We start from the raw sequence: 24,039 nt of genomic DNA on the forward strand, positions 1-24,039 counted from the left end.
GGGCTGGGGAAGTAGCTGCGGGAGAAGAGCGGCGGCGGCGGCCCGCCGGGAGAGAGGAGCTCGCTCCTCGCACACAACCCCTGCCCGCCCCGCACCCCCATCGCTCGGCCCCCGCACTTCGGGCCGGGAAGGGGTGAGCACCCTCTCTCAGCCCCGGGATGGGATGGGATACGATACGCAACCCATCCAGCCGAGGCCTGAAGGTCGAGTTCACCGGTTCCTGGGAGGGAAAGCCCAAGGTCACTTGAGCGAAGCCCAGAGCGAGACCCCAAGGGGAGGGCCGCCGGTCTCTCGAGGTCTCTGGGAACCGACCTGGATGGAGGGCCGCGGCCGAGCGCCGGGCGCCTTCAGCACCTCGGAGAGCTCCTCCCCAGCCCCAACCTTCGGCTCAGCTCCGCGCCCCAGGCACCAGCGCTCTGCCTCCAGACCGGTTCCCGGCTGACCAGGGAGGGATGGGGGGCGGGGGGGGGGCGGCGGTTCTCCCACCTACCCACCACGTCCGGCCCCGATGCCTGTCACACCAAACTCTGCGTCAAAAACCCGATTAACCTTAAAACGCATGGTTCCTTCTCTTGGAAAAACAACTCAAGTCCCGCCCCTCCTTCACCCTCACCTAAGAGATGCTCAGAGGGCTATGTGTGGGATTGTGGGGGGAGGGGTGGTGGTGGAGGCGGATACGCAGTGGAGAAGAAAGGGCGAGAGCTATTAGAGAAGTCGGGCAAAAGCAAGCGCTGCGGGGGCTCCTGGCGTGTTCTCCAGGCTGAATGCGGCCCCAGCGCTCCTGCCTGGAGTAGGCTAGAGTGAAAAGCCATTGTGCTTCAGAATGATTTGCTCTCCCATGATCCTCATCACTCGGGATGAAAGAAGTGCTTTTGCTCTTGTCCCCACGTCACAGGTGAATTGGTTCATGTAAAAATTAAATGAAAGCCCTGCAGGGTGTGTGTGTGTGTGTGTGAATAAACAGAATGCGGGAAGGCCAGGTACAACAGTCAGATGGGAAGACAAGCAAGGCCAAGGACTGGATGCCCAGAGACCAGAAATGCCTCCAACCCACTGCCTTGGGTTCTTCCAGAAGCTGTCAGGCAAAGCTGCTCCAGTTCCTCTGAAATCCATTATGGGGTGGGGCCACTGGCCTCCCCAATGCCAGAACCCAAAGTGGAACTGTGTAGAGCTGGGTTGGAAACCAGAGACCTGGTTTAGTCTTTGCTCTCTGTCATTGATCCAACTGGGTCTACAACTTGGGCCCATAGGACTTCTCTGGACCTATTCCTTCATCTCCAAATGGGCTTGCTAAGCTCTCCTGTTGACCCCACAATCTTGTGGTGACAGACATGGGGCTTCCAAAAGGCTTTGTCCCTGGGGAGGCTCTATCCACTAGGCAAAGGCTTTCTAAGTGGAGGGGTTGGTGTTGTGACAGGGTGGACTGGGCTCATCCTTGGCTGGGGAGGGCAGAGGTGAGGCCAGACAGGGCCGGATTTGGATCGCCTCACCCACATGGCTGAATGCCCTTTTTACAAAATGACAGAGCAAGTCGGGGTCCCACCTGGATTAAAACCGTGGCTCCACTAGTTAAGCGGTCTGCGTGCAATACTAGTCAGTGCCCACTTTAGAGGGTTTTTGTGAAGAAGATTGAGATTACTCATGGAGTCCTTGGCCAAGGTTTACACTTAACAAATTCATAGCCCCACTGTCAGCTAAGGGATTCTTCCCCATCTGGCAACGCATAGTTCAAGTCCCACCTCTTCATGGGAGCCTGTACTAACCAGTGCTGAGCTCCAAGGATTTAGATTATAGAAGTAACTGAGAGGTTGCAAGCCCTGCGTCCTATTATAATACAAGGCAGGAAAGTGAAGCAGAGAAAAGGCAAGTGGCACCCCAGCCAGTTTGGCTCAGTGGATAGGTTGGCCTGCAAACTGAAGGGTCCTGGGTTCAATTCCAGTAAAGGGCATATGCCTGGCTTGCAGGCTCAATCCCTAGTAGAGGGCATGGAGGAGGCAGCTTATCAATAATTCTCTCAGCACTAATGCTTCTATCTCTCCCTTTCTGAAATCAATAGAAATATTAAAAAATAAATAAAAATCAATGGAAAATATTTTCAGATAAGGATTAACAACAAAAAGAAAAAAGAAAAAAAAAAGAAAAAAGGCAAGTGGCTTGCCCTAAGTCACACAGCTAAGTGATGTCCTTTAGTGAAGTCCACTGTTAAATATAATTTTCTAGAACATTCTAATGCTCCTAATTATAGAACTCTTCACACTTTTTTGTATTACTTGCTTTTCCATTTAACCTTTTGGTTTTGTCTCTGTTGGAGTAGCATAGTTATGCGTAAACTATAGTCTGGGACACAATTAGACACGCAAAAGATACTCAAGAAGTACTTGTTACTACGCAGAAGCCTGGGGTGGCTCTGATTTTCCTGTATATCTTTGTATGATTTGGGACAAATATTCTTCTGCCACTTTCTAATTGGCTTGAAACTTGTAAAAAGTATGTTTTATTGATTTTAGAGCAGGGGGAGGAGAGAGAAACAGCGATGGGCTGCCACCTATATACTCCTTACTACCGTGTTTCCCCAAAAATAAGACATCCTCCGAAAATAAGACCTACTTACAGGTTTCCTTCTGAGTGAAATATAAGGCATCCCCCGAAAATAAGGACCCCCTTAGGCTCTATCTCAGAATGCTATTGCTAAACATGAGAGATTTGGTCCACTGATTCTGAAAGAAATGGAGTCACAAGAATTTCACCAGGAAATTCAGGAATTGGATTGTTATGATGATGTTCCAAAAGATGATGACATGATTGTCATAGAATAAATGAGTAAATTCTTGATACTGTAGGATTCACAGTTTGTCTGGTTTAGGTTGACAACTACCGTACTACAGTATACAGGTAATAAATTTCCTTTATTTTCATTTAACAATAAATGTGTACTGTATTCTTCTTCATGGAAAAATAAGACATCCCCTGAAAATAAGACCTAGCACATCTTTGGGAGTAAAAATTAATATAAGACACTGTCTTATTTTCGGGGAAACGGTAGATATTAAGCCCAGGCATGTCCCCTGAACAGAAATCGAACTGGTGACCTATCAGTGCACGGGATGACGCTCAACCAGCAGAACCACATCAGCTTGAACCTTAAAGTGGCCAAGGCCCATGAATAAGCAGGCCTTTCAGTCACTGTACTGAGGACACAAAGTAAAGGGAACCTGAGGGGCAGCAAATGGCATCTTTATGGGGTGTCTGTAGACAAGAACAAGCTCCAACTCCGTTGTGGGTTCTTTCCTAGGACTGGAGGGGTCCAGCTTTTTGCCAGTTATTCACTCCAGACCCATAGTCCTGGGTAGGAAGCAACCAAGATGAGTGGCCTTCTGTCATTCACTGTTAAAGTTGCCCCAATCCCTAGCCAGCTCAGAGGAAGCAGGCGATGGTAGTACAGACTGGGTGTAAAGCAGAGGTGGCAGCGTGTACCTGAGTGGCTTATGCTGAGGCCATCAGGTAAGGCTCCCCACGGAGGCCAGCAGCACCAAAAAACAGTGCCCAGGAGAACCTGAGCCCAGCTCATTTCAAAGACCCCCCCTTGTCCCCAACCCATCACCCCCAACCCCCACATCCTCCATAAGAACACACAGAGCGGAGCCTGGTGAGGGGCATGTCATCATTTTAATGATGTAGATCTTTGGTGTTTCCCTCGTTAGCAGACTATCCCCCTCTCCTCCCACCACAATGTTTCTATGAGTTACAAACAGAAATCACATTTTCATACTAAAAACAAAATAATCAGCGCCTTGATTTTTCCACTAGAAACTACACGTACAGTTTAAGATTCCACATGCAACACCTTAAATCACAGACCAAGACCTCACATTCTGACCTGGAGTTCCATCCCCTCCCCCAGCCTCGGGCTGGCTCTGGCCTCGGCTCAGGTAATACTGATACCCACAGGCGCTGCTCTTGGTGGACAGGCCATGGGGGCTGGCCAGCCTACACCCCCCACTACTGAGTGAGGACCTGCCCACCATCCCTTGACCCCATCCTGTGTCAGGCAAGCAGGCTCCCCTCACTCCATGGCTGTCCCACTAGCAGGCGTAGAAGCCCCCGTCCTCTGGAATCTGGGCCCGCAGTGGTCTCCGTGGGGAAAGATAAGAGGCTGAAGCTCTGGAAGCTCCGAGACACAGATGGTTTTTGGGGGCCGGGCTGCTCCTCTTGCTCTTCAAGTCCTAGTGGCTTGGCCCCTACGGCAGGTGGACATGGCGAAGCTGTCCCCGTGCAGGATGGTTTGGCCCGGAGCCGGGAGACTGCTCCCGCTCTGGGGCTCTGTGAATAGGAGAAAGGGGGCAGAATACCCACTTCCTCCTCCATTCACTCAGCACAGCAGTGTGGCTCTGTGGGCTCCAGATCCTGAAAGGCTCCAGTCCCAAGGCGAGCCTTGCCCGTTTGACTGCCTCACGCCCACTGACTCTGATTTCCTCGAACTCCCGCCCTCTTGCTCCTGTTCCCGATGCAGCCCGCAGCTCTTCCGTGTGTCCAGTTCCCAGTCAGCTGTGAGGTCCGATTTCTGCTCAGCGGTTTGAGGGAGGCACCAGTGCACACTTGTCTCTACCTGTTCCGTGGCTCCCCACTGGGGCCTGCGGCTTCCCCCCTGCTGCCACCACCACTGTCAGGAAGGTGGCTGCTACTGGTCAGGTCGCAGTGCGGGGTTGGTCCCTCAGTGCTGGGAAGGGGGACGGGAGTAGGGGCAGGGGAGGAAAAGGGCAGGGATGGCTGGGGGGGCTCCTGCCCGGGGGTACTGGGCTGGTCCCAGGAGGCTGTCCGGGGGCTTAGGCCTCGCTCTGCCAGCTGCCCAGGTTCCGGGAGCAGTCCCCGAGAGGTGGAGGGCTGGGGCGAGGAGGTGCGGGCGGCCCCGGGCTCAGTCCCTGTCTGGGAGCTGCGGTGAATGCGGTGGCTGACGATGATGTTGTTGCCGAAGCCGCCCATGGAGGCCATGGTGGTGCTCTGCTCCCGCTGCACCACGGCGGTCATGCCCCCCTCGGCCATCAGCCGCTGGATCCTGCTGAGGGCGTCTTCCCCACCTGCGTACTCGGAGCCCTCACCTGGAAGGGATGAAGCAGGAGAGGGAGGGAATTAGTTGCTGGCCCAGTCCTCTGAGCCAGGCAGGCAAGTGCTAGGAGAACCTGCTGAGGGCGATTCTAGGCTAAATGCAGAAATAAGGTCCACCTCCCCATTCTGAGAATCACTCAGAGACCCGAGTGCGATGACTCCTGGAACGTTCCTAGCTCCTACTTGTTTTACTGATAGAGAAACTGAGACTCGGCATGGCCTGCAGTGGCCAAGGTTACTCAGCCACTTAACGGGCAGAACCGGACCAGAAGGCAAGTGTTTGGCTTTAGCCCTTTGGCACCAGTGGCAGGCTGGTCATTAACTGAATGAAGGCGGTGGGAAGGGCCCAGCCAGCTAGCTTGCTTTGCCTGCCTGCTCCCTGCGTGGGTAACTAACTGGGTACCCCTGGGAGAGGGTATGCTGCCTGGTCTTCGGGGAGAGAGGGCACTCCACAGAGTGCGGACCGAAGGCAAACAGCCTGCTCTGCTTCATTTCAAAGCTGTGCTGCCTTCCTGAAGTCCAGGAGGAAGTCTGGATTTTTAATTGTGTTCCCCCTTCACCCACCAGCCTCCCGAAGCCGTTTCCCACGGACTGTTCTCCTGGGGCTAGAGGCCTGATGCTCTCTCTCACCTTCCCTACAGTCGGCACCTGACCGGCCTGAGGTTTCAGCCTGCATCTCAAGAGGCAGAGGAGGGTCTAGTCCTTCCCCCCAAAGGCCGGCCGTTCCCTTGTGTGGGAGCAGACAGGCTTCGGCTCAAGTCCAGTTCTGATCTTGGATAACCCCCTGAACTTGCACATCCCTCAGTTTCCTGACTCCTACAGTAGGATGCACCCAGCCTGCACAGTGCCGGGCGGAGCAGGAGCAATGGTAGACTTGTGAGTGCAGCCCTGGTGGATGCCCAGGAGACTGTGGTGATGAATGGGGTTTGGAGTGCAGCTCAGTCCTGAGGGACCTTCCCTCCAGCCTGTGCTGAGTTCTCAGGAGGCAGACAAGCAGCCGAAGCCTGTGGGCAGCTTCGACCTAGACTCAACTGCTGCTTGGTTCCCTCTGGCTGCCTGCTGGCAGTTTGGGATTTTGCTTATTTGGGGGCTTTGACAGTGAGTTTTTTCTTTTGGGGTACTTGTCAACAGCTATTTCTGCAAGACTTCCCTTGCTTCCTCCCTGCCAGCCCCTTGCCCCTGCTTGCTGTTAGCACTGATTTCCAGGCAGCCAGTTTCACAGCTTTGCAGTGTCCAATGCTGCACTAAGCCCCTCCCTCCGTCGTGCTTGGCACCTCTCGTAGTTCCTCGGGTCTCACTGAGGCAGTGGGTGGTGGGGACTCCGCCTGGGCTTTCACTTACGCCCAGCTTGCCTTTCTCCTGATCTCCTGCCCATCTACCCCACCGCTCAAGGCAGCGGCCGTCCACACCACCCCCTCAGACAGCTCAGCGCCAGCTCCCAGGGCAGAAGGAATGAGAACCTGCAGGCCTCAGAGTTCTCTAAGGGACAAGCCTGACAGCAGGACGGAGAAAGGGTCAACTTAGAGCCTTGGTGCCAGCCCAGTCTCTGTGAGCCCAAGTGCTGCCTGGGAAGGCCCGAGGGGACCTCCCTCTGCTCACTGCCACCCCCACTGCTTTCCAAGAACTCTGCACTGAGGGCTCTCAAGCTCGGTCTGAGAGGTGCAGTGGGCCGGCCCGAGGACTGCTGGCACTGGAACTCATTGTGCAGGGCTTAGTGCTGGGGCTGGGGGGTGGGAGAGGACAGACAGGGGACGGGACACCATCAGCTTTTTCCATGTAGCTCGGTACCAGGGGCAGGACAGGCTGCACTGGGCCACCGCAGCTGGGCGCTGCTGTGGGCACTTGGAACTGGGCCTTCTGTCCTCTCCCACTGCGCCATGGCTCCAGTCCTAGCCACCTCTCACCATGGCTGGTCTCCTTGCTTTTTATATCGTCCCTTTCCACCCAGCCTCCATGCTGCTGCTATTACCATCCCAATTAAGCTCTGATTCACTGAGATCTGGTTAAATCCATACTCGTCAAAACCAAGAAGCTTCAAAAAGTCAAAAATCCTTAGCTTGAGATTTAAGGGCCCTCTGGCCAGGTTCCAGCCGCTTCTTGCGCCCGTGACCTTACCCAAGTCAGCCCAGCACGCTGTACGCCTGCCTGCCCTGTGGATGCTCTGCCTGCTCTGTGCTTGCCATCACCCCATGTCTAAGGTCCACTCTTTTTAAAGGCAGTGCCCACACTTCTCTGTGTTATCTGCAGCATCGACCTTCTGTATGTTCCTGAAGGCCTCAGACTAAGTTTTGTTGATCTTTGTGCCCAGTGACTAACGCTGGTCTGGAACTTGGTGTGTATTTGTCAGATGAATGTGTGAGAGAATAAAAGGGCTCCTGAGCTGATTACAGATGCTCCAGACTGAAGTGGCTTCTGAACACAGATCACATGTTGCCCTGCTGTGGCAGAAACGCCTGTGTCTGTTTCCTTCCAGAGGGAAAGGACACGGCTTCGTCCCTGAATGTGATTCCCTCAGCAATACCTTTGGATTCATGGTCCCTAATGTAACAACAGGCATGAGGAAGTGCTCCAGAAGGACTAGAGGAAGAATTAAAAACACACGCCCCAAAGCTTCCTCAGCGCTGGGTGCTGACAGCTTTGAGCTACGAGCTGTGCTTCTCTCCTGGGGACTCTAAGCCAAGGCTACGCGCCACGGCTGGCAGCCAGCACATTCTTCCAGAGAGGACGCGGCACTGGGGCCCAGGAGCCAGCGAGGAGCTGCAGGAGCGGTGGCCACAGGTCAATCCTGCTGTCTCCTTCCCTGGAGCAAAGCGTCTCTCTCCATTTTTGAAAAACAGGAAACCGATTTTGTGTTGGCATGAGATCTTTTCCTTGGCAAATTCTAAGATACATCTGGATGCAGAGGCCAGGATGGACCGACCAACAACTTCCCATAATGCCCTGTGACCTCATGTAATTCTAGGGGTTCACTACCCAGAAGAGAGAAGCAAGACTAAGCAAGGGAGAACTGCCCTTCCTGCCCTTAGCGGGCTGCTGGTCTTCTAGCCCCTCCCGTCTCACATTGCTCTTCCCGCAACCCAGGGCCCAGGTCACTGCAGCTGGTCTATCATCCTCACCACACAAGGAAGAGGACAGACCACCTTTCCCAGTATCAGAGGCAGCCACGGGCTCCCCAAGTAGAGTGGCCCAGCCTCCATTCCATTCTCCCCCCCACACCCTTCCTGGATGCCAGCTGTATTGGGGCAGGCACTGGGTCAGTGCTGAGAGCAAACAGTGAGTCCAGGGAATGCTACCTCCCTTTCTGAGTGACAGGGTAGGGAAGCTTTAAGTTGGATGAGCACTGCAAATTCCCACTGAGGAGGGCTCTTCCTGGAAGTCCTAAAAAGAGCTGATGGACTTTAATAAGAAAATGAGGAACCACATGGAGCCATCCGGTGCCAGCGGATCGGAACGGGCTGAGAGCGGCACCATGAACGGTGACTGCTACGAAGCAGAGGTGGTCTCCCAAACTCGTGAACCGGGGCCCTGGTGTGTGGGGTGGGATGTGCAGGTGACAGCCCTCCTCCCATGCCCCCAGCCCTGTCTCCTAGCTAAGCCAGAAGAGAGGTGATGCAGATGGGCCTCCAGTTTGCCTACCTGGAGAGAGGAGGCAGATGCTGGGGGTGGGGCAGTGATGCGTAGAGAAGCTGTGCCTGCCTGCTGGGTGGGGAAAGTCTACACCCAAGAAGAATCCAGGTGTCTGGCTCAGCAGAAGTGGTCGCTAGCAGCACCTCCGAACAGGGCCCCAGGAGACGCCCCTGCCCCTCCCCCTCCCCCCCGCATGCCCTCCTCCCTTTACTTCTTTTTCTGGGTACGTCTCTTTGAGAGGATTAAGAGCTGGAGGTCCAGAGCTCTGGGCCAAGGTTACAGGGCCCCAGACAGACATACAAGCTGAAAGCCACCTGTGCCCAGGGGCCAGCTCCTGACTGCACTCCTGCTGAGCAGCAGCTCCAGCTTCTGCAGGACCCAGCCTCCACCACCTGCTCCCCTTCGTGGGGACAAGACAGGGAGGAAATGCAGTTCTGGCCTCTTGAAACTGGGAACAAGAGCCCCTTCCTCTCGCCAGCCCTCCAGCCCCGGCCCAAAGAAGAAGAAAGGCTCTTATACTGACTGAGAACGTCTGAAACGGGCTGGGGCTAATCAAGAAAAGAGCAGAGGAAGCACTCTGTGAATTATATAAATGTCTAACCACCACACTGCACACCTAAAACTTGTATCACATTGAATGTCAACTGAAACTGAAAAATAAAACAACACGAAAAAGCAGAAGATCCTCCGGAGGTGAAAGGCGGGACAGTGACTAAAGCTGGCAGCGCCTGGCCCTGAGCCCCGTGCACTTGACCTCAAGGATGAAGGCCTCACCCACAACCAGGTCCTGGAATCTCCTTCCCTGCTCATCCAGCCTTAGTTCTCAACACGGGTTGATCAGGCCACAAACACGAACCCGCTCTTGGTCCTCTGTGTAGAGTGTGATGTTTTTGAACTGTCAGGTGCTGTCCCCTCTGCCAGGAATGCCTCTCGCTGCCCTCCCCTACCCGCTCTGCTAGACTAACTCCTACTAATCCTTGAAAGCTCAGCTCAGAGCCACCTCCCCCAGCAGCCTTCCTCCAGCCCCATAGGCTGGGTGGGCATGGCCCCTCCTTTGAGTTTCCGAGGTCCTGATCACAAGAAGTAATTATCTGCCTGCCTCTCTAGAGTTCAAGTTCACTGAGGAAAGGCTTATTTGTCTTTGTAGCCCAAGCGGCTGATCCATAGTGGAAATCAGTAAACAGCCATGAGATCAAATCCAAGGGGCAGCCTAGGGCTGTCTGTAGCACGGGGGTGGGAGGGTGGGGGTAGAGTGGAGTGGGTGGTGGCGGTGGCTGCGGCTGGAGGAACTTGCAACTCTCTCCTGTTGAGGCCTGAAGCCCAGCCAGCACTGCTAGCTGCTTGTCTACCCCCTGGGGCTTATGGCTACCCCCACCCAACAAAGAGTCAGAGGCCTACGATGTAGGTGTGGCCTGGGCCATAGATCAAAAAGGGACTTAACTTTAAAGTTTTTCAGCTTATGGCAGCAAGAGGGACAGTGCCCTGAGGGTGACACAGGCAAATTTGTTCCTCTTTGCCTGAGGCACATCACGACTTTTCCCATTGGCTCAACACAGACCTAGAGAGTGCCTGTCTGCTTCCAGGCTGGCTTGTGTGGAGCTGGGACCAGCAAGGGGCTGGGTAGGGGGTAAGGAGACCACTGAGTGAGAACAGGCCGTTTAACACAGCTGCTAACAGACTCCAAAGTGGCTCAAGCTCTGCAGCTGAGAAGTGCTAATTGGTTTTTAGAAGTGTGAGGCCAGCACAGACTGCCAGGGAGGCTGGCTGAGGCGCACCTGAGGTAGGTGACGGGAAGGGGCTGACGGTGTGCTGAGCTGCAGCCCAAATGGCAGTGGTCCACAGGTGTAACAGGAGCAGTTGCAGGGGGACTAGTTCCCTGTGGGTGGTCCTGAAAGCTGACAGCAAGAGGTCCTCCGTAGCCTTTCCTGTCCGGCTATGTCCTGCCCTCTCTCTAAGCACAGCCTCAGTCCTCCAAGTTTTGGAGGAGAGGGCACTTGGGGGAAAGCGGGAAGAGTGCTCCACTAGCTAGAATCAGTGACAGATGAGGGGGATGAGGTTCCTGCCTTAGGATGTTGTTAAGGCCACCAAGAGGGCACTCCCTAAAGAGGGAAAGGTACTCATCCTGACTGGGAGTGCGTTCTCTCAGTACCCCCGTCCATGTGGAGGAGCCAGGAGCCTTGATGATGGTCCCACCCACAACCTTCCCCGCCCCAGCCATATATGCCCACTAGCATTACACGGCTCTCACCTTCTCCAGGACCCGAGGCTGCTGTCCCTGGCTCCTGTATCTCCCTCTCCGTTTGTGTTTCTGCATTTTGCAGCTGAAGGGCCAGAGTCTGGGTGCCCTGAGACGTCACTGAGGTGGTGGGGTTCCGGGGCTGCAACCCAATTGCGTTCATTAGACCCATGTCTCTGTCTGTCCTCCATGTGGCTCTGCTGGTTCTAGGGAGAGAAAGGTGGACTGAAATCAGGTGGGGCTTGGGACAGCACCCCTCAGAGCTCTGCTGGCTGTGCTGCCAGTCCTCAGCTGCCTCCCGACCCAGTGAACTTGCCTGTGTCCCTTCTCCTTCCTATCAGTCCAGGCCTGGGACAAGGAAAGGCGGCCACAGGGCCATCCAATTTTGCAAGGCCGGCTGGTTCAGCCACTCCCTTAAACAAAGGGGACTTTCTGATGAGGTAGAGATGGCTACTTAAAAGACTCTTAGATACAGGAATCAATTAACTGAGGTCCATGGGACAAGCAGTGAGAAGTAGAAGGACCTTTCTCTCTTTGGCATTTCCTTCCTTCTAACTATATGCTGACAAGGTTCCAGTTTACATTCTGGAATTTCCATTGGGTCTCCACTGTGAGGAAAAGTACCCAGACTTATGAAGCTGTTCTGGGACCCTGCAGGGCCTGGGCCCGGGCCCAAGCCCAGCACCCTTTCCCCTAGGGCATTTCCAGGCTCTGAGCCTTAGGGTAGCTAGCTGGCAGCAGAGGGAGCCCAGGACTTCTGAGAGGGTCACTCATATTTCTGTTTCTGGGGACGATTCCTGCAGCTGGGCCCTCTAGGAAGCACGTGCTTGCCTTTGTTTTCTCAAAAGATTCCTCTTCATTAATGAATTAAATAAGAGGGTTAGTACTAGGTTTCTACTCTCTAAATGGATCCTGGTCTGCAGCTCTGGGCAACTTGGTCCCAGAGGCCCTAGTCTAAGGTGACCAGATGTCCCGATTTTTAACAATCTGTCCTGCGGCATTTTAAAAAAGCCTCGATTTTTGGAAAGAATCTTTAGCAATTCTTAAAAAAAAAAAAAATTTGTTAAAAATCGGGACTGTCCCACCAAAAGTGGGAAGTCTGGTCATCTTACCCTAGTCACCTGGGAGATCACTAAAAGATCCTCCCAGAGGACATGAGCATGTGTCCTAAGGACAGGCTCCCTCTCCGGTGCCCTGGCTTCTCCCCTCACCCACAGGATGGGAGAGGACCAGAGGGTGTCCTAGCTTGTTCCACACCAAGATCCTAAGAACAGAGGTTTTGTTCTTTCTTAGACATGGACCTCAATATATTTTTATTGATTTCAGAGAGGAGGAGAGATAGAAACATCTACAATGAGAGAACTATTGATTGGCTGCCTCCTGCATACCCCCTACTGGGGATGGAGCCTGCAACCCAGGCATGTGCCTGACTGGAATCAAGCCCAGGATCCTTCAGTCCACTGAGCCAATCCAGCTAGGGCAACGCCATTTTCTTTTCTTTTTTTAATATATTTTTATTGATTTCAGAGAGGAAGGAAGAGGGAGAGAGAGATAGAAACATCCATGATGAGAGAAGAATCATGGATCAGCTGCCTCCTGTAAGTCCCCCAGTGGGGATCGAGGCCACAACCTGGGCATGTGCCCTTGACCGGAATTGAACCTGGGACTTTTCAGTTCGCAGGCTGACGCTCTATCCACTGAGCCCAGCCGGCTAGGGCAACACCATTTTCTTCAATGAAATCGCGTGCAAAGGCTCATGGAGCACAACATAGAGGAGAGCTCTGGGTACAGTGTCAGGGCACTGCTCGGGAGCCCATCAGAAGCAGGAGGCGGGGGAAGGCCTCAGCCAGCTGCACCTCCTCCTTCTAACACTCACCCGGGCCTTTCACTGCTCCGGCTGCTGGAGTGGACCGTGAAGACAGTCTCGTTCAGCTGGTCCCAGTAGTACTCAATGCCAGAGTTCGAGGCCCTGAAAGTCAGTTGGGAAGAACAGAGGAGAAGGTGGAAGGTGTTAGGACCGGCCAGAGCTCTTCACAATTCCCAGGCTGTGCAGACTATGGCCCGGGAACCCGCCTTCCTCACCCCTGGGAGGGGCTGAGAGGCGCTCCACTGGGATGCTCAGCATTCAGTGTTCAGCACCGGGGCACTCCAGGCAAATGCCTGCAGAGCTGGTTTTAGCCTCTTTTCCTCCTCAGACAAAGCCTGACTGGCTCCTCCTTGGGGCTGAGACAGCTAAAAAAAAAAAGGCACACCAGACGCAGGCACTGGGTTCTGAGTGCTCTTCAGATACAGAGAAAGGAGCTACGATGGCAAATGAGAGGCTGGAGAAGCCCTGGAGAGACGGGGTGCATGGACTGCCCTGCCTAAAGGTCCTAGTACTTCATGCTCAGAAACGGGTTCCACACACAGAGTGCAGGTGCCCACTGCCACGGGGCGGGCGGAAGGAGTACAGGGCTCCTAGCATTCTCCACTTGCCTGGAGCGCAGAAGTCCAAGCAGACATAAACCCCCACTGAGCTGCAAGAGCCCCACCTCTTTCTATTCTGGACCTACAGCCTCCTGGCCAGAGCAGGCTGGACAAGCAATGGGGAAGGTGCTCCTCAGGCTGAAGGAGACCCTGGGGCTGCTCCCGAACTTCTGATGGGGAGGGAAGAAGAGAAACTCAGGGGGCTGCCAGAGGGAAGTGGTGGCCCCTCATCCTTCTATGTTGACTTGCACACAGGACTGTTTTGCTCTGCTTTTTCTTTTCTTTTTGTCAATTCTCACCCAAGGACATTTTCCCATTAATTCTTAGAGAGAGTGGAAGGGAGGGGGAGAGACAGAAACATCAACGTGAAAGAGACACATCTACTGGTTCCCTTCTCACCCCGACACGCACCAACCAGGGCCAAAAACCAAGGTACAAGCCTTGATTGGAATTGAACCGAGACCCTTCAGTCCATAGGCCAATTCTCTAACCACTAAGTAAACTGGGCAGGGCTGCTTTGCTTTCTGATTCCTCCTGGGAGGTGTTACCTAGACCCGTCACTGTGGCTGAGAGTGAGGTGCTGATGCAGGTGGTGAAAGCAGGGGGACAGAAGTTGGGAAGGAGTATCTTTGAGACCTTTGGTTAGAACTCTGGCATCCGCGTAGAGATCCTACGCTACACAAAACAGCCAGTTCTGATCCTAGATGGGGCAGGACATGCCCATGTGCATGAAGGGCTCTGCTAGAGACTGAATTGCATGTTGAAGCTGATCCCCAATGTGGTTATATCTGGAGACAGGGTCTTCAGGAGGTAATCCTATGTAATAAAGAGGTAATATGCAAATTGACTGCCACACCCTTGCACAAGATGGCCACGACAAAATGGCCACAAGATGGCTGCCACAAAATGGCCAGCAAGGGAGGGCAGTTGGGGGCGACTGGGCCTACAGGGGAGGGCAGTTGGGGGTGACAGGGTTAGCAAGGGAGCGATTAGGGGGTGATCAGGCTAGCAGGCAGTAGTAGTTAGAGGCAATCAGGCAGGCAAGTGGTTGGGAGCCAGCAGTCCTGGATTATGATAGGGACTGGACCTAAAACTGCAGTCAGACATCCCTCAGTGGGTCCCAGATTGGAGAGTGTGCAGGTTGGGCTGAGGGAGACCCCACTCCCCGCCTGCATGAATTTCTAGTCCTATATACTAAAAGGCTAATATGCAAATTGTTCCCTTGACTGGGAGTTTGAAGGGGAGTTCGACCAGGGTGGGGCCGGCTGACCCACTGCCTGTGGCCCCTCCCCAAAGCCAGCTGGACCCCACCTGTGCACAAATTTGTGCACTGGGCCTCTAGTCAAGGTAATAAGTGTGGGACCCTAATACAACAGGACTGTGGCCTTCTCACCATGTGAAGACAGAGTGAGAACATGACCCTCTGCAACTTAGGAAAGGTCCTCACCAGAATGGTCCATGATGGTTTCAGCCTCCAGAGTGTAAGGAAGAACAGTCATTGATTAAGACACCCAGCCCATGATACTCTCTCATGGCAGCCTGCGCAGACAATGACAATCTCCAATGAAAGTCAGCTTTTTAACCTATGGGCCCAGGTCACCTTTCTCTAAAGACAAAACTTTTTTTTTTTTTAAATATATTTTATTGATTTTTTTATAGAGAGGAAGAGAGGAATAGAGAATCAGAAACATCGATGAGAGAGAATCATCCATCAGCTGCCTCTTGCACACCCCTTACTGGTTTTATGCCTGCAACCAAGGTACATGCCCTTGACTGGAATCGAACCTGGGACTCTTCAGTCTGCAGGCCAATGCTCTATCAACTGAGCCAAACCGGTTTCAGCAAGACAGAACTTCTTCCATGAAGAGGAAACAAATCAGTCAGCAGGTAATGAGGATCAGCCAGGAGATGAGACTGTGAGGGGGAGCAGCAGGTTCTGAGGATCAGCCAGGAGGTGAGATTGTGAGGGGGAGCAGCAGGTTCTGAGGATCAGCCAGGAAGTGAGATTGTGAGGGGGAGCAGCAGGTTCTGAGGATCAGCCAGGAGGCGAGATTGTAAAGGGGAGCAGCAGGTTGAGGGTCGGCCAGGAGGTGAGATTGTGAGGGGGAGCAGCAGGTAATGAGGATCAGCCAGGAGGTGAGATTGTAAAGGGGAGCAGCAGGTTCTGAGGGTCAGCCAGGAGGTGAGATTGTAAAGGGGAGCAGCAGGTAATGAGAATCAGCCAGGAGGTGAGATTGTAACGGGGAGCAGCAGGTTCTGAGGGTCAGCCAGGAGATGAGACTGTGAGGGGGAGCAGCAGGTAATGAGGATCAGCCAGGAGGTGAGATTGTGAGGGGGAGCAGCAGGTAATGAGGATCAGCCAGGAGGTGAGATTGTAACGGGGAGCAGCAGGTTCTGAGGGTCAGCCAGGAGGTGAGATTGTAAAGGGGAGCAGCAGGTAATGAGAATCAGCCAGGAGGTGAGATTGTAACGGGGAGCAGCAGGTTCTGAGGGTCAGCCAGGAGATGAGACTGTGAGGGGGAGCAGCAGGTAATGAGGATCAGCCAGGAGGTGAGATTGTGAGGGGGAGCAGCAGGTTCTGAGGATCAGCCAGGAAGTGAGATTATGGGGGGGAGCAGCAGGTTCTGAGGATCAGCCAGGAGGTGAGATTGTGAGGGGGAGCAGCAGGTAATGAGGATCAGCCAAGAGGTGAGATTGTGAAGGGGAGCAGCAGTTAATGAGGATCAGCCAGAAGGTGAGATTGTGAGGGGGAGCAGCAGGTTCTGAGGGTCGGCCAGGAGGTGAGATTGTGAGGGGGAGCAGCAGGTTCTGAGGATCAGCCAGGAAGTGAGATTATGGGGGGGGAGCAGCAGGTTCTGAGGATCAGCCAGGAGGTGAGATTGTGAGGGGGAGCAGCAGGTTCTGAGGATCAGCCAGGAGGTGAGATTGTGAGGGGGAGCAGCAGGTAATGAGGATCAGCCAGGAGGTGAGATTGTGAGGGGGAGCAGCAGGTTCTGAGGGTCGGCCAGGAGGTGAGATTGTGAGGGGGAGCAGCAGGTTCTGAGGATCAGCCAGGAAGTGAGATTATGGGGGGGAGCAGCAGGTTCTGAGGATCAGCCAGGAGGTGAGATTGTGAGGGGGAGCAGCAGGTTCTGAGGGTCGGCCAGGAGGTGAGATTGTGAGGGGGAGCAGCAGGTTCTGAGGGTCGGCCAGGAGGTGAGATTGTGAGGGGGAGCAGCAGGTTCTGAGGGTCAGCCAGGAGGTTTGTGAAGGGTGGTGTAGGTGCTTCCTTCCTAAACAAAAGGACTATATATATCATCCTGATATGGGATGTGGCAGGACTTGATGAGGAGGGGATGTATGTCGGAGGCTGTGCTCCGCAGTAAAAGGAAACAGGCCTTGGCACCGAGCCCCCAAGCCCGTCTTTAGAGCAGGGGTGGGAACCTTTTTCCTGCCAAGGGCCATTTGGATGTTTATAATGTCATTCGCAGGCCATATAAAATTATCAACTTAAAAATTAGCTGCTATATTTAATTAACTCACCCTGAATGCCTTGCCAGGGTCAGACCAAATGATTTCTCAGGCCTCATACAGCTCGCCAGCTGGATGTTCCCCGCCCCCGTTTTAGAGGATCGCCATGACTCTGGGGACAGGATTCACCTGAGGACACACTAGTGATTTTGGAGGGAAAGAGCCCCAGCCTGACAAAAGTGCTCTTCCCTTCCCTGCTCTATGTAATCCTCCCGACAACTCCCAGAGGGCCTGGGGGCTGTGGACTTGATGTGATCTTCAAACCACTCCTTTAAAAAGGAGCATCTCCTCTCTCTTCCAAACACTCAGCTGCTTTATGGGTTTGTCTGAGAACCACGGACACTGGAGAGTGATGGTGAGCGGAGCAGATCTTGTATTAGGCAAATGGCCACAAGTCTACAGCAGAGGCCTTCAAAAACAAAGCCATCACTGCCAGCTGCCAGGGAGCCTCTGATTTGCAAACTTGTCAGGATTTATTGACAGGTGGCAATACCATGTGGGTCCCTGCCAATCCTTCCTCTCTAATTCCTGCTAGCCAGGGCTGGTTACTGACAACAAATTGTTCACACCAAACCATGTACCAGAAACTTCCTTTTCATCACAGGGAAGAGACCACTGAAGGCCCACTCAGAGCTGGGACTGCCAGTGTGATGCTGATGGTCAAAGGGTCCCCCTTAAACTCTTCCCACCCATCTGGCTCAGCGCTGGGGACTCTGGCCACTGAAACAGAACGGGATAGACTGCATCAGATACACTGCTGCATTCTCCCCCCTCCCCCCAAGCCTTTCTGATCCCCACCAACAGGTCTATTTCTAATCGTGATATGGCTCCTTTCTGTGGTTGGAACAACTCAACTACAACAAGCTCAAGGATTTGAAAATTCCAGGCACCAAGGAAGAGAGTTGAAGAAATGTCTCTGGCCATGGAAATTCAGCCTTCAATGCCAACGGTCCCAACCACCTCCTTCAGGAAACTTAATGAGGATGAATGAGTCACTGTTTGCTCCAAGTTCTTCCTGAAAGCTTGGCAAACACACAAAGGGATGGAGAAGAATGGCAAGGCAAATCAGGTCACCTTCTCAGATGGACTTCCACTTAACACCTGGCTTCTTCCAGCAGCGTCGGTAAGCTGTGCTTCTGAGCACACCAGGCGCCCGCCCGCCCGGCCTCCTCAGTGGGGACAACGCTCCACAAGGAACTCTGGCTCTCAACTTCCCAACTTCTAGGGAATGTTCCCTTTGAGAACACTCTTCTTTCAACTACCGGTTACACGGCTGTCTCCTTGGAAAAAAAGGACTGTTTTGAGACCGGTATTCATCCCTGCTATCTCTATGACGTGGGAAAGGGTTGGCACCTGGCTCTTGTGGGACAAACAGCCTAAAAGACAGTCGCTGTGGCTTCCCTTTTGATTCCGAGGCGTGCCTTTCCCCTCTGTGGTCAATGATTCCTGATTGTAATCACTGTTTACAGTGGCAGCTCCCTCTCAGGGGACAGAGCTGGGACCTCATCAGGAGCCCCACACTCGGCCAAACACCAGATGCCCCACAGCCCGAGCCTACTTTTTTCTGTGAATTCTGCCTTCTGAGCTGACTCTGAGAAGTGGTCTTCCCAGCAACACCTCTCTCCCATTTGTAGGGCTGATCTATGAAGCCGGAAGTGAGCAAGCACCCCCTCACATCAATCTGGTATTTCACACCCACTGTGGTTATCGGTGGGGGTGTTGGCTGGGCTGGCAGTCAGCCAGAGGCAGAGCAGCAGCTCGGAGGAGTGGCAGTGGAGGAGCAAAGCCAAGGAGAAAGGCGCACCTCACCGTAATGGCTTTGTACAGGGTCTGAAGGGCCAGTTATTCCTCTCCTCACCGGTCCTAAGAATTTCTTTCCCTAGAGAGATGGAGTGTTTCCTTAGGTCTTTTTCTACTGTCGGGGGGAGTTTCAGGACCACTAAGAGATGCCCAAGGAGCTTGTTACTCCTGTCTTTGTGGTTGGAGAGAGCACTGAGGCTAAGACAATGAAGGAGAAATCAAGAGTAGACTTGAGAGCACAAAATGAGTTGCAGCTGCCCGTGCCTGGGACAAAGGCAGAAACCACCTGTTTTGGTGGGAGGGCTGTAATCTTGGCCCAGCTGGCTGGCTGGATCCTGTGCCCTTGGGAACGGGTGTGCCAGGGAGCTGCGTCACACAAGGATAGGCAGCAACCTTCTAAAGAGACAACAGCCTGAACTCCTTCTTTCCATTTGTATTCGTTCTCCTGATTCTAGGCCTGAGACCAGCCATAGTGACAACAGAGAGACTGCCCTCTCCGCACCCATCACCGACATGCTTATCATCATCCCCATCCAGAGCTGCATTCTTTCTGAGGTCTTAAGAGAGTTACAATTACACGAGTGTTCTTCTAGTATGTTCTTCTGTGCAAGAGAGTGCATGGCTTTAATCAGAATTTTATTTATTCAGTAAAAAAAATTTTGTTTTGTTAATCCCTACCCAAGGATATTTTTTCTTTTTTAAAAAATATATTTTATTGACTTTTTTTTACAGAGAGGAAGGGAGAGAGATAGAAACATCGATGAGAGAGAAACATCGACCAGCTGCCTCTTGCACACCCCCTACTGGGGATGTGCCCGCAACCAAGGTACACACTCCTGACCAGAATCGAACCTGGGACCCTTCAGTCCACAGACCGACTCTCTATCCACTGAGCCAAACTGGTTTCGGCCCAAGGATATTTTTTCCATTGATTTTCAGAGCGAGTGGGAGGAGTATAGGGGGGGGGGGGGGAGAGAGAGAGAAAGAGAGAGAGAAAAAAAAACATCATTTGACTGCCTCCCGCACACACCCTGACCAGGTCCAGGGATAGACTGCAACCCTCCGATGCACAGGCCAACACTCTAATAACACCGACCAGGGCTCATCAGAATTTTAAAGGATTTTTTAATTGAAAAAAAAAAAAAAAAAAAAAAAAAGTTAAAAACCAGCTACAGGAAAAGAGCTCTGGATTGGAAAGTTAGGAAGCCCAGATTCCTTCATTGATCTTCTGGGAGGCCTTCGGTGAGCTTTCACTCTACCTCATCTGAATATTGTTCAGTCTTCCCTGCCTGAAGCAAACCAACCATACAGTTATGAAGGGGACTCAGAACTGGAGAAGCTCTGAATGACTTAGGTCAAAGTCCGTCCATCTTAATATACATGGACCTTTAAATGTCCAACCCTAAGGTTTGCAGCATTTGCTAACATGACCCAAAAAATCAGGAAAAACAGCAACACTGAAATAGGCCGGCTAAGGTAGCTTTCCTTCAGTCCAACATGACTTGATTTGTGATGGGATGCTGTTTTCTGTGTCAAATGCCACCCTGCTCACAAAAGAGGCTTCGGTTCCTGGTGGGAAGAGAGTTCCCCAAGCAGTCCAAGATGGCTTTGGCCTGCTGAGGCTCTGGCTGCTGAAGACAACATATGGTGAGGAAAGATAGGCCAAAGCCAGCTTCATGCTTCTCCGAGGTGTCTATGACTCACAGCAAGTACGTGGGCTGGGGTTTCAGACATCAAAGTCCTCGGGGGCCATGACTAGCTGGAGGTAGAGATTCTGCCTCTGTGAGAGCAGATCACGTCTGCAAGGGGTGGGGGCTTGGAGGAAGGTTAGTGGCTGGATCCATAGAGAAGACAACAACGCTGAGGAAGGATGTCTTGGAAAAACAGGGAAAGAAACGCCTGCAACTACCGTGTTCGTAAGAATAAAATTAAAGTCCAGGATTCTGGGCCAGCTTTAGAAAACATGCCTATGAATTCCAAAGAAAAGAGGAAGATACAAGATAATCAGACTCGTATACTTTGGGGGAAATAAGTATTTCAGGGAAGACAGATCCTGGGACTATGAGCAGCCACGGTGAGAGCGGAAGGGAACAGACCCAGTACCGAGGCTGATGGTGGCACAGTCATGACAGGCAGGCTGGGCTCCGGAAAGGCCCAGGAGCTCGTGGAAGGGGCCCTCCGGACACAGAGCCTGAGGAGAGCTCGGCCTGCAGGCCAAGCAGTCTGCCAGCTCCAAGAGCAGCTTGACCAGGTCAGGTTCAGACAGCAGCCTCTCTCTTTCTTTTTTCTTTAAATGTTTTTTATTGATTTTGGAGAGGAAGGGAGGAGAGACAGAAACATCAATGATGAGAGAGAATCATCAATTGGCTGCCCCCTGCGTGCCCCCTACTAGAGAGGAGGTCTGCAACCAGGCATTTACCCTGACCAGGAATTGAACTGTGACCTCCTGGTTCATAGGTCAATGTTCAACCACTGAGCCACACTGGCCGGGCAGCAGCTTCTATCTGAGAGGGGCCCTGAAAATTCCAAATGGAATGAGCTGCCCTTAGAACCAAGTTTTCTTTCTCCTGGACCAATAATCTAGCTCAAATAAGGACTCAATAACCAGGCTATAAGATCTGACCCAAATACAGACCCTGGAAAAATCATCAAGGGCCCTAGCAAAAGACAGCATGGACAATCCCAGAGACCCTACCAGACAGTCCCATCTCTGTGATCTGCAGAACACCCACGGAGACTCTATACTCAGTGAAGGGCAGCATTAGGACGGCCTGAAGCAGGAGTGGCAGTCAGTAAGCTGGAACCCTGCAGCGGCCCACTCCGCAGTCAGCTTAATCTGCACTGAAGCACAGAGCTTCACACTCCCCACCTGGATGGGCATGGAAATTGATGACAGGCTTGGCTGACTCCCAGGGTCCTGCCTAAATAGATCTCTATCCTCCAGAAAGCCAGAGGAAGAGGAAGGAGATAATCAGGACTGACTACAGAAATGCTTTGGTTTGGGTCCCCTCCTACTCCCTACTTCAGGACTAGATAATAATCATTTTGATTTTTGTTATAAATCCTCACCTGGGGATTTTTTTCCATTGATTTTTTAAGAGAGTGGAAGGGAGGGAGTAGGAGGGGTTAGGACAGAGAGACAGGTACATCAATGTGAGAGAGACATATTATGGATTGGTTGCCTCCCACATGTGCCCCAATCGGACCAGGGATGGAACCTGCAACCCAAATATATGCCCTCGACCAGGAGTCAAAACTGAGACCCTTCAGTGTGTGGGATTGTGCTCCAACCACTGAACACAGGCCAGGGCCATTTCAATTTTTAAATTGCACTTTTCAATCTGCCTTTTCTATTATGAGCCAGAGCCTCCAGCAGAAAGGCAAACAGGCAGGACACAGAGCCAGGTGGTTAGAGATCAGTGGCTTGACAAACCGGCTATAGCCCTAGCCGGTTTGGCTCAGTGGATAGAGCATCAGCCTGTGGACTGAAGGGTCTCGGGTTCCATCTCCAGTGTGAGGGTGCAGGAGGCAGCCGATTGGTAATTCTCTTTCATCACTGTTGTTTATTTCTCTCTCCCCCTTCCTCTCTGAAATTAATAAAAAAATATTAAAAATTAGGGCTTTAACAATACCTTATTCCCAATTTTATTTCTTAAGTTCATTTCTAAGGCTTTTACACATACCTAAGATTACCTGTTGGCTATTTCAAAGAGGTTTTAGAAAAGAATATTTGATATCTATGCTTTTGACTGCAGAGAAACTTTTATTATCACCAGAGAACAAGGGGAAACAAACAAAACATACTGCTTTAGATTTAAGAGACAAAATAAGTAAACCAGTCTTTTGAAGATTTCTGGAATGGAGAGCTAACCCTACCATCTGTTGAGTGAAAAGGACTTTTTAAGGAGTGACAATGAGAATGAGGCAGGCTCTAGCAGAATTTAGACTTCCCCTCTAAAAGACCCCCTCACCAGCTAGATCCATAGGTGAGTGCTGATTATTCCAGCCCGCAGCCCAGATGGTCCCTCCCACATCCACCCCACCAGCCCCTGAACCACTCACTCTGGTCGGCAGATCACCAGGTCTCCCTTGTTGGTACCATAGGCCAGGCCGAGCCCAGGCTCAGGCAGCCAGCGAGCAGAGTTGATGCTGACATGTCTCCGCTGGTCAGCAGGCATGGGATAAAGGACGTTGAAAACTCTCTGGTGGGGGAGAAAGAGGGAAGAAAAGAGAATGGGAGGAGAAACAATTTGTTATCAAGAATTACAAAATCCAGGGAGAAACAAAGTCCCTTCTATGGCCTGAAGCAAGCTAAGTACAGGGAGGACGGAGATGGTGAGGCTAGGAATGGATGGCTCCTAACACAAATTTGAGAACTTGGGGTAGTAGAGGGGAGGAGAGGGCTAGACTCTTTTAAGAAATAGCAGGGGCAAGCTTGGGCTTTTCTGCATGAAGCTCAGTTGTGCTTTCATTATAGCCATATAGCATTGCTCACATCACTACTTTAAGGCAACCCCCTAGAAAGCCTCATTCAGAGTTCAGCTCACCTGGAAGCACAGCCCCTAACTCTCCTCTGACCAGATAAACCTGTACGAGCCAAGCTCAACTGGTGGTCCCGTCACCATGGAAATCACAGTGCTCGCACAGCAATGGAGAATTGAAGGGAATAAGGAGGTAGGATAACATTGGAGAATAGGTTTTTTTTTGTTTTTTTTTAAAGAATGCAGTTTCTTTTTTTTCTTTAAAAAATATTTTTATTTCAGAGAGGAAGGGAGAGGGAAAGATAGAAACATCAATGATGAGGGAGAATCATGGATTGGCTTCCTCCTGCATGCCCTCTACTGGGGATCAAGCCTGCATCCCGGGCATGTGCCCCTGACTGAAATCTAACCTGGGACCCTTTAGTCTGCAGTCTGATGCTCTATCCACTGAGCCAAACCAGCTAAGGCGAGAACACTCTGAATTCAACTAAATAAAAGCAATGTTCAAAGGTGCAATAAGGTGTAGAAAGCAGGGCAGAGAGGGATCTTGAACACACAGGTACATTATTTCTTTCTACTTATGCAAATCACCATTAAATGGCTCATTTCCATTTCTCAAAGAAAGGGTGTCTCCTTTCAACAGCCTGCAACTTTCCAAAGCTACTGTTCTCCCAGGGGCAGCTCAGCTATGGCTAGGGTTTGAGCTGGAGGTGAAAGAAAGCTGCCAGTCTCTTTGGTCACTGGTCTACACGAAGTTAGTCAGATAAGGCAGGGCCCTGGAAGACGAAGGACATCCATTTCAGAATTTGAAAGACC

General features: G+C 52.2%; 1 protein-coding gene across 14 annotated transcripts in view; it reads right to left on the bottom strand.

The window, feature by feature from the left end:
* Positions 1–3,647: 3,647 nt before the first annotated feature.
* The window catches only part of AMBRA1 (autophagy and beclin 1 regulator 1), a 161,360-nt gene continuing 140,968 nt past the window's right edge, over positions 3,648–24,039 (bottom strand). For 10 of the 14 annotated variants that reach the window (XM_045578095.1, XM_045578092.1, XM_045578094.1 and 7 more), the window contains 4 exons: positions 22,805–22,944; positions 12,843–12,935; positions 10,979–11,172; positions 3,648–5,096 (listed from right to left, as the gene is read on the bottom strand). In XM_045578095.1, coding sequence (XP_045434051.1) covers positions 4,603–5,096; positions 10,979–11,172; positions 12,843–12,935; positions 22,805–22,944 — 921 coding nt within the window. In that variant the 3' untranslated portion in view covers positions 3,648–4,602. Of the gene's footprint in view, positions 5,097–10,978; positions 11,173–12,842; positions 12,936–14,879; positions 14,972–17,202; positions 19,365–19,893; positions 22,330–22,804; positions 22,945–24,039 lie in introns of those variants that run through there. The other 4 variants (XR_006740924.1, XM_045578093.1, XM_045578099.1 and 1 more) reach the window with 4 other exon arrangements.

The sequence above is a fragment of the Pipistrellus kuhlii genome, unplaced genomic scaffold (assembly GCF_014108245.1).
Source record: "Pipistrellus kuhlii isolate mPipKuh1 unplaced genomic scaffold, mPipKuh1.p scaffold_m20_p_9, whole genome shotgun sequence".
NCBI classification, from domain to species: domain Eukaryota; kingdom Metazoa; phylum Chordata; class Mammalia; order Chiroptera; family Vespertilionidae; genus Pipistrellus; species Pipistrellus kuhlii.